The sequence below is a fragment of the Anguilla anguilla genome, chromosome 14 (assembly GCF_013347855.1).
Source record: "Anguilla anguilla isolate fAngAng1 chromosome 14, fAngAng1.pri, whole genome shotgun sequence".
In the NCBI taxonomy this organism is placed as follows: domain Eukaryota; kingdom Metazoa; phylum Chordata; class Actinopteri; order Anguilliformes; family Anguillidae; genus Anguilla; species Anguilla anguilla.
Window position 1 is genome coordinate 12,745,924 of NC_049214.1, and position 10,822 is coordinate 12,756,745.

The 10,822-nt window shown below is 38.1% G+C and overlaps 1 protein-coding gene across 6 annotated transcripts in view; it reads left to right on the forward strand.

Moving 5' to 3' along the window:
- The window catches only part of edil3b (EGF-like repeats and discoidin I-like domains 3b), a 110,620-nt gene extending 101,142 nt beyond the window's left edge, over positions 1-9,478 (forward strand). For all 6 annotated transcript variants that reach the window (XM_035389853.1, XM_035389854.1, XM_035389855.1 and 3 more), the window contains one exon: positions 6,352-9,478. In XM_035389853.1, the coding sequence (XP_035245744.1) occupies positions 6,352-6,501 (150 nt within the window). In that variant the 3' untranslated portion in view covers positions 6,502-9,478. The remainder of the gene's footprint in view (positions 1-6,351) is intronic.
- The last annotated feature ends 1,344 nt before the right edge of the window (positions 9,479-10,822 follow it).

Consider the following 10,822-nt stretch of genomic DNA (forward strand, 5'->3'; position numbering starts at 1 on the left):
CAGCTTCAGCATAGTCGGATGTACAATTCTTGAGATTATGTTCCTACTTGAGATTAGACCCATGTCCCCTACAGGGGATGAAAATGAATTGGGTCTTTGGAGGTTAAGTGAAATAACTGAACAACTGAAGGGAAATTCACTTATTTTGTGCCAATAACTGTATGTCATCGTCACAAATCTAACAAAGATTTCAAAGTATGAGAACAACATGTGGTCCCTAGCTATTAAGACTACTATAACCGGCTCTGAATATCATATTTTCATTTTTAAATGCAGTCTACAAATGCATTGCATCACACAATACCAATGAAATCCAGCATTTTGACGATTGGCTCGTATCTTTATTCTCCTGCTGTTAGTGCAATATGACTTTGTGCAGCCTGTGTAAAGACCCTAGACAACCGTAGTCACTGGTCTCAGGACGTGGCTTAAAATGAGATTTTTCTTTATTCTTCTTCATTTTTTATCTTCTTCATTTTCTTTAATCAAATGACTAAAATGCTGTGAAACAAATTAGAATAATCTGAATTAATGAAAAATAAAGGAAAATTTGAATCGAAGATAAAAAAATAAGAGTAATGGGCAAAAGAGATCTACTCCAATTATTTTTTCCATATGCTTTCTCTTGAAACAACTAGGTTAATATTATTTCAGGAACACACTTGATTTTCAATAGTCCAACAACATACTGAATTACTTTTTGAGTAGGAACTGCACGTTAGAGATACGAGTCACTGGGGCCTTTTTATGCTGGGTAATAGATTTGCTCTGACAAGACATTGCCACTCCCACAGGTTCCTCAGCATCATCACTTTGTAATATTATTCACATTCACACACATACGTACAGACACACATACATATGCACACACACACAGTTACACACACACACACACACTTCTTATTTGTTCACATGCCTGGCTGGGTGTGGGAAACACAGGGCAGTCCCAACTTAAGGCCCTTTTACAGAGCAGTGGGGATCTCATTATGCAGCCTCTTTCTGTCTCACCCAGGATTTAAAATTCATGATCCTTTAACACCAGGCTGATCCCATAGACCACTGCAGTACATAGCATGACCATAACTGCTTCTCTCCACCAACTCTTTCAGTCGGGTTCCTATACCCTTCGCTCCTTATTACAATCTCATATAATCTCACTCCTATTAAGTACTGTGGTGGATTTGGGAATTGACTCCATGAATACCTAGATGAGAACAATTCTTGTAGCAAAACACTGCCTTGCTATCATCCTCTGCAGTATTATAAAGATATAAGTTTGTTAATTTGTGGAGGAGAATTGGGAGGCATGCTAAACTATGCATCCACTCTATAGTGTAATTAAGATTGTGGTCACTGGTCATTGAATCAGTACAAAAAGCAACATAATGCTTAAAAAAAACAGAGCTCTAATGACATGCTGCACTGCGGTTCAGGGGAGATGTTGGACTGAGAGGAAGAGAAAATGCAAAGAAGGGTGAATAATTTCATCAGCGTGCCCCCCCAGCCAAACCACTGCTGTGTTCACACCACCGTGACCCCTTAATAACACTCGCAACGGTTTATCAAACGTGACACACTGGTTCCAAATCCACGCTGACCAGCCGGCGCCCAGCACGCCTCCTGCATGCTGATGAAGGACAGTCAAATCCCATTTCTCTTAAATAAACATTTGAACACGTACTGAACAGGAGGTATTCCCCTCACACTCTCGGAACACTTCTCTGCTCTCAAGTGTCTCCCCCCCCCCCCTCAACATAAATTTGAGAAGAAATAATTTTCTGTTGCTTTACAAACAAATTAAACAAAAGATATCTGAACAAAGTAATTATATGTATTAGAATCTGTGCACGTCAACTCAGTTTAGAATAAAACGGTGTAAAACTACTCAATAGAACAGCAACGGAGAAAGTCTAATGGTTATGGTATATCAAAGCATACCTCATACGCATGTGTTTGTGGTAGCCATGGTAGCTGTGTTGTGTTTTCATGCCACAACCATGAAACACATCTGCGGATGGTTCACGGGTTGGTGCGTGAGGCTCGAGAATCTAACGCAGATTCTTTAGACTGACCAGATTCTCAGCTCTGTATTAAAAGCTCTGTTTCCCATGCACTGCAGCTCAAACACTCAATTTTATGCACCCTCTGAAAAGTAATTCTAGTCAAGGACTAATAAATGCTGCAATGGCTGCAATTGTAGATAAGAAGCAGAGAGTATGGGGATGCGGGAGCTAAGTATCCAGTGTGTTTAAAGAATCTGTGGAAAGAATCACAAACCAGCAGAATGGAAAGTTGAACCCAGGCCCCAGGGTGGACAGAAGGCCATGTGGCAAAGTTTGATGAGTTTGTTCTGGTGCGTGATTAATTCAATGGACTGTCTTTGTTAAGATTTTTTTTTTTTTTTTTTTAAATACTTGCATTTAATTATGAGTATTCAGTATTTTAACTGATTCTTGGCTTAGGTTTTCAATAAGTTTCAGAAAGTTTAAGTTGCTCGCTTCCCGTTTGCGCAATCTCTTTAATTTTCATCACAGAGAATGGGGATGATGAACACTCTTTCTTCAGAGAACAGTACAGTGAATGCTCTCATGTTACCGTTCACCCCAGCCATTCTCTCAGGAGGTTCTTGCCATGACCAGAGTATGAAGCACAGCTGTTAAACGTGCTGTATTATCACTGGACATGGGAAAGATACTTACCATTAGTGAAACAAACGTATAGGCAACACTCATCTTGGGCGTTATGTGGTCCTGTACGGGGGCTTGTATCCTGCTTTTAGTTGCAGAGCTCATCTTTCTTTTGTTGGTTTGGGTGGGCATTTAAATGGCCCTTGGATCTGGTTTCAGCCATCATCAAATGCACATAATTCATTTGACCTCTACTTTGACTTCTACCTTGATCTTACATTGGAGCTGTCTTGGAGATTGCTTTTTCCGATCATTTTCAATATAAAATATCTGTTGCGCTGTTTTTCTGAACATTGAGTCATATATTTGTTCTTTTATGTTCTTTTTTCGTTTCGTATTAAAAATTGACCCCTTTACCAAACAAATAGATAGGCATATAATATCATTCTATGTTTGGTGTGTATCAGTTGGAATCCTTTGAAATCACAGCAGGATTAAGTAAAAGCACTTAACTGTCTGTGACATGAGTGGTACCCTAAAGCAAAATACTATTTAATGTATATTTCAAATACAAAGGCAACTAAAATGGTCTGACAGTTTGCTGTACCATTGTAGGCTTTCTTTGAAATGCATGAGTCAAGCCCTTGGGCTATGCTGCCTATTTTCTCTTTTGTGTGTGTAGAAGTATAGGTGTGTGGTGGAGTTTACGAGCATGTGTGTGTGTGATTTTTATTTCTTTTCTGTTGAATTTACTGAATGCCTGAGGGGGGGAGGGGTTACGCAATTAAATAAACCAAATAATAAAAAGAAAAATAAATGAATTATAATATTAAAATATCAAAGGAATCCTGACAGAAATTTACATATCCTTTGCATAACATGTCATATTTTTCTTTAAAAACAAACAATACATTGTGCCTTTTAAGCAGTATGAGTGCAGTTTTCTTGCTTTGATGCATTAGAAGCTGACCAGTATGTGAAATTTGAATCGTTGCCAGAAGTGTATAGATAAGAGCAACGTCACCAAGTGCTGAGACTGTACACGTAGGAGCTGTCATTTGGAGAAGGTTCCCGATGGGCTTCCTATAACCAGCTGCTTTTTTCTGGTTTCATTTTTTCCCCCCACACAGCAGCCTGCATGCAAATGCCCAGCTTGGTTGACTTTCTTTTACATCTATTGGTGCTTTCTGTACACCAAAATGGGAAACTATGGAGTAAGCTCCACCATTCTCCTTATGACTAAAAATAATATACAAGAACATCCAAGGAGCCAGAAAAATGGGAACATTTACCATAACTGTCCAGGAATGTTTTGGAACCAACATGCTTGGAAGGTGAACGGAGTTAAAGGAGCCACCCTCCCCACCCACACCAGGTCCCTCAGCATTAGCCTCATCAGTAGCAGGCTACCCTCCTCATCCATACCCAGCCACTTGAACTTCCGGCTCTTAGTGTTTAGCTCACCCTCAATCACCAAAGATAGTGGTTCATTGAGGGTAGGAGGAGGATTGTCATTCAATTGCTGGGCTGGGCTCTGGAGGAAAAAGGGTGATAAAGATCTGATGAGCGCACTCTTTCGGGTCTTCCAAAGAAGGATCGAGCAGCTGTCTATTCACAGCTCAAAGCGTGGGAAAGCCAAATATTTCATTAGCCTTGTGTGAATTTGATATGAGGAATTCACTGTGAATTGGGTGGGAGTAGTCACATTTCAGTCTTCCCAAGGCATTCCCTGTAAATGTGGATATTTTGTCTCTTCCTTTCCAAAACAAACAAGAGTGTTTGATGTAAATCTATGTTGCCGCAAGGGGCCTTTCACCAAATTTAGTATTCAAATGCACCTGACAGTCAGCTGTTGTAAAAGAAAGGCCCTTCCATCACAATAGCAATAGTGAAGTTTTAGTTTCACTGTCAGTGCTTCAGAAATACTGCAATTCACTTAAAATAAGTTTTCTGGTTTCAAACTGCTCATTTACACGTTGGCCTGTTAAACCATAATTACAGTCTGAGTGCTCTGGAGCTGAGGGAGTGGCAATCACAGTCAATATCACAGTCAGAGTCCTAGACAGAGTTGTAGTTCTGACTCAACGGGAATCGACTGTGAGGACAACAACCCTGTTCAAGGCTGGTGACAGATGGTTTTGTCCAAGGTATAAATGTCACTAATCTGCCTGTCATGCAGTCATTGGTACTGCCTTGGTGCTGTCAAAACCCTTCTTTCCTCTTTATCCCTGACAGTGTGTATAGGGTGCTAACTACAGGCAATGACATTCTGGTTGTGATAACCCACTCAGGTATCTTTCTCTGCATGTCTTCTTAAATCAACATTTTTAAAGATGGGGTTGCAGGATTCATCATTATGTGGGTAGGGGCAATTACATGATAATGATGATACCAGGTGTATGATTATCATTTTGATTACATTAATTACACATATTGCCCATTGCAGTGTTCTAGTGACATCCTTCAATGTATCAAGTACCAGACAAACGGGCTAGTTAGTTACTATTTTGAATGCTTAGCGTTGAGGTAAAACCTATAAAGTATCCATGAAAAAGTGTAACCTTTGGATAACATTATGCTATGTTCTCCATCATGTGTGACAGTGAAGGAGAAAGAAGGTGCATTTCCCTGCATAGATTAGCTGGATTGGTTAGTAATGTGATTGTGTTGGGAGCAAAGGGAACAGCACTGGTTCACTGATTAAATCTAATGTTCTACAGTCGCTCTTCCCCTACTTCAAAGCCACGCTGCATGGATTTAACTTGACTCTGCGCTTTCACTGAATGACAGGTTTGCATCCTACTCCAACTGTGACAAGGGACTCGTATTCAATCTAATAGTGGTTCATCCATAGCCTTTAGCCACGCAGTGGTGGGTTGAGTGATGCGCGGAAATACATATGCGGCCTCAAGGAACGCCTGTCTGTTTTCATCATTCAAAGCTGAGGAGGAAGCACATTACTGTACAGGGTCAATATAACAGCAATCTGAGTTTATTCTGTGCATTTCATACAAATCCAAGAGGGATTCAATGCACTCTGTCAGAGTAAAACATACTGATTTTAGCGCTTATTTAACCTTATGGCTTCAGATACTTCGCTCTTAGCACTATGCAAATTGCAAAACAGAACCCAATGTTATGCACGTCAGGATTTTTTGGTGGGGTTGTGCTTTGCAGAACATGTCTTATTTTTTTCGAATGAAGCTGGAGCACGAAGGCAGAGAGCGTGTGTTTTCTGACAGCTCTCCACAGAGACCACACCTGCGGCAGCTGACGACGGAATCTCACATAGCCCGATGTGTGCGCTCTGCTGAGTCAGCATAGCCTTTGAACACTGTTTGGTCCATGCGTCAGTAAACAACTGTCCATCAGTATGTTTTTATATATGTATTAACTATAAAATTTGGAGGACTTTTTGTCCATGTTTGAATGCTTTGCATCTCTTTAAATTTTATATGGGATACCACCTATCTCTAGGGATACTACAATCCCTGCACTCCTTCCTGATCTTGGCAGAGAAGATGCTGGTTACAAAATTTTGTGCCTTAAACCTTTAGGCTCAGCAACAGGCTCATCTTTCAACTTAAAGCATAAAGAGTTCATTACTTGGGGCAGATCAGCATCTTTGTCTCTTTTTAATTACTTGTGTGTTACACGCTTTATTTTCACTGTGTGTTCATTGCGACGCCATTTTGTTCAATCGTCTGTGTCTGTTCTCTCATAGATATTCCAAGGAAACTTTGACAATGAGACGCACAGAAAGAATGTGATCGACCCGCCCATCCACAGCCGCTTTGTGCGGATCCTCCCCTGGTCCTGGTACGGTCGGATTACTTTGCGGGTCGAGCTGCTCGGGTGCACGGAGGAAGACTGAGCCACGCCCCCAACGCCCCCCTGCCCCAGCACCCAGGCCCCTGGAATACTGGAATATTGAAGATTACTCCAGCGTCTCGATAGAAACTGTGTGAAACCTGTACAAAACAATCTATTTCTGATGCTTTTTTTTCCCCCAAGAGTGTTTGGTTGTGATTGGCAGGACTTTGTGTTTTGTATAATGATCTAGACCTGCCCATGTCAAATATATGTCCTTTCTAGACATTATTATTATTATTAATTATTATTATCATCATTATTGTCATCATTATCAATAATAATAATAATAATAAAATGTCAACATTTCTTTTAGTTTTGCTTTTCTGTATGGAATGTATTTGTTTAAAGTCTGGGGGGAAATATTCACACTGTGGTTAAAACTTATGGCCATACAAGCTGCAGTGTTACTTTCTAACAAAGACTTGAGTGATCTGAATTGCCTCGTTGGCTATATAAGCTTTGAACAGTGCTCATGTCCGACTAGAAAGCAAAAAGTTGTTTAAAGTTAGGAACTATTATTATAAAAAGGTAACCACTAATATTATGCAATGCATTTGTACTTTTTACTATAACACATAATGGACATTACTGTCATTCTTGTATTTTGGGGTGGGATGACTCTACATTAAATAACCATCTAACAATAATTGCATGGTACACTCATGGTATTTAATGCATATCGTAACATTTTTTTGAAAAGGCTTGCAATACACAAAGTCGACAGTGTGATTTAAGAGTATATATTTTTATGTCTTTTTTGTTATATTTCCTGACATACACTGCAGAGGTTTAGACCTAAATACAATCAGCTGTACTACTTTTAAAAAGGATATCACAGAGAGTTAAATGATATTAGTAAAAGAAATGCCCTAATTGTCTCAACTTTCATTTTTTAAAATTTATTTTAAATATGTATTTGTAACAGTTGCTGTTGACTTCACATGCGTAGGATATATGCTGAAATTGTGAATTTTCTTCCCTTTGTTTTGCATTGCAATTTCATTTCACTCAAATTTAAATTTGAAAAGCTCAGGATAGAAGCCACTTGTTTATACTGTTCATTTTTTTTTTACCCACAGTTCTATGATATGCCTAAGTGTAAATTGCTTAATATATTTAAGAACTCATCATTTGTGTCTGAAAGCACTTGAATCAAATGTAAGAAAACCAGAACCCAAACAGCTAATTCTATAATAAAGATTGCATTGGATCCACTTTATTCTAGTATATTCAAGCTATATTACATTCTAAATTTTACATAACATAAAAGTTGAACAACTTCATGTTTTGGTTGCTATGAAGAACAGTTGTAGTTGCTGGTACTGTATGTCCATATATCTGTACCATATACCTGTATGTTCTCCTTTACATCTGCACCACTACATGAATCATTCAAAATATGTATAGTTGTGAAAAGCTACAGTTCAAGCAATATAAATGAAGTGGATTGAATTAAACCAATTTCATGATAATTATCTTACCAGACAGTGCAACAAAAACATGTTGCGACTGGACTGTTACCATAGCTGAAGTGTATACTAGACCTTGGGTCGAAACAGCTCTTGTCTATTGAATTGCCACAACATTTTTATAAAATACGTCCTTGGCAGAATTCTGGGTCTTATCCCAGAATTCCAACACCCTGTGGAATGATATGTTAAAGGTAATATGGAAGAGTTAACAAGTTTGATTGGAAATAAACAAATAATTAACTGTACACTGAGAACTGATTGTGTGGGGACATTGTTTTCTGACATCTGCTTGAAGTATATAAATAATTGTATTAGATACCATAATGTCATTAAAGAAATACTATTGTGTTTTTAATTGTATATTGTGCAACATTATTTACATTTTACACTGTATATATACCAGTTTCATGCCGTTTCCTACATTTTTGTTATGATCAAGATAGCCATGACACCTTTGAGATGATGTAGTCTTATTACTGTATGCCCTCTTATGGTTGTGTTGTCCAAGGCCATTCGGCCCAGTTATCTTCAGTAAGGTATTTTCAAATGTTCATTTGACTCAGTAGATTCTCATCTCTGTATTAAAATTGAGTTCTTTGCTCCTGTTATAGAAGTCGAAGCATTCCACTTTGATGCGTCTTCTTAAAATTATTTAAATGAAGGGGAGTAACCAAGGACAGTATTGAAAAGAATGTCCTGTATACTGTAAATTCCAGATTAAATTAGAATATCAGGAAATATTTCTTTACACAAGTTGGCAGTGTGTGAAACAGCTTGCCAGGACCATCGTAGTAGAGGCAGAGACCATCGGGATTGCAGATGCTCTCTAGTGCGTAGGTAGATGACAAACCTAGGTGGGTGAATGGCCTATTCTGGTCATGCACATGTATGTATACTTATGTTCTTGAGACAGCACCAGCAACACATTATAAACCAGAACCTCTTGTATTTAAGAAGCAAAGAGGGCAGGAGGAGAATATGAGCGGAGGAATGGTGTGTCAGTAGAATCTCTGGCATTGCCGCTATTATCCAAGGAAATTATTAATTTTTGTTATCGCAGTCACCTGTGGTTGCTTTGCTAACCATGCAACTTCAATATTTATTTTTATATGCAAGAAATACATAAAGCCATGACATTGCAAAGGGAGACAAAATCAGTTGACGTACCTGAGTAAAAGTTCAATGTTGTTTCCAGTAGTTTGCGGTCTTTCACTTTGTGTAATGTACCCTGTGATTTCTGTGAGGAAGTCCACCCGTGTGAAGAAAAGGATAACCAAATGGCCTGTGAATTGAGTTTGATTTATTTTCTTCTTTTGGTGTCTGCATTATCTAATGTCATCATTTCAGTGTGAATAACAAGTGCTATCTGGCAAAATATAATGATTATGTACTGATTTGTCAAAGTTTGTTGGGGGAAAGACGATTGGGGATTTTGTTGTGTATAGCTATGTGGTCACTTCAAGGAAAGCTCTTTGGTTTGACAAATAAAAACAAAATGTCTGTGAACCAACCAGCTTCTGTTTTTCAGTCGCACAATTTCCTAAAGTTGAAAACATGTTACCAAATACTATTTCAGTTCCAGAATATATGTATATACACACACATACATACACACAGTAGGTAAACATAAAATCATCACAAACTACAATATTCACCACCAAGGAATGGAAAGAAAAAAATACTAAATCGTTTTATAGTTTTCTATATATAGTTAAATATGGATTTCTGTCATATCTTATCCCATATCAAGACTGTAATATTTCACATGAAAATATTATGGAACTCCATTTACACCCCGATTGTAGAATGATTTCTCAGTGGTTCAGTGTAGCACATGGAAGAATGGCTGGGGGCCAGGTTTGAAAGTATTTCAACAGTGAAGTGCTCCACGGCTGGTCAAAGGCCTAGGCACAGAGTAGCTCAAGCAGAGATTAAGCAGAAATTCCAGCAGATGAGCCAAAATGGCTGAGGACCTGCATATGATTTTTAAAGGGCATTAATCACTCAGTACAGGGCCACATGCAATGGGCCAACCTGTGCCGCCTTTCAAGGTAGTATCATACTAAGATACTCACTTCAGCAGATTACCAATTAACCTTAATAAAACATATCATAATAAATCCATAAACATAATAAAACCATGGTAGATGTAAAAAAAAAAAATACATATTATATATATAATTAAAACATTGTGACCTGCCACAATTAATTCAAGCTGAAGAAGTAGGAATCCATATTTTATGGGAGTCTTTATGTAGAGTAAACAATAAAATTGGTTACTTGAGCGATACGCTAATCCCCAAGCAATTATTTATTGCGGTAATTCAAAAGCACTTATCTTTAAGAGTCAACAAAAGGTTTTATTTTCAAAAAGCAATGTTCTCTCTCTGGCATAGGGGATTGAAATTCAGACAAATGTGTAAAGAATCAACTGGACCTGAGAAATAATGGGAAAAGAATGCATTCTGAATCGTTTCAATAAATTCCCACAGATTGTGGTTTGAAAAATTATGGTCTGAAGAATACACCTACGGTAAAAAAAAAAAAAAAAAAAACATGCCATTACTGATATTTAAAAAGAGCTGTTGAAGACATGAATTTCAAATCTGATATGAACTACTATATATCTCTATTTAAAGAGATAAGAAGCAGAGCTGACCAACTATGACCCTGGTTGGCTAGAAGGTCTGTTGACTTCTCTTTTAATCTTAAAATCAGCAACCAATTTAAAGCCAGTAAACTAGGTGTGATGATTCACGGTAACAATGAGAACCAGCAGATCCTAAGCCAGGCACTTCAATAATTATCACTGTTAATGCATTAGTTTTGCCTATAATGCACGGGTGACAA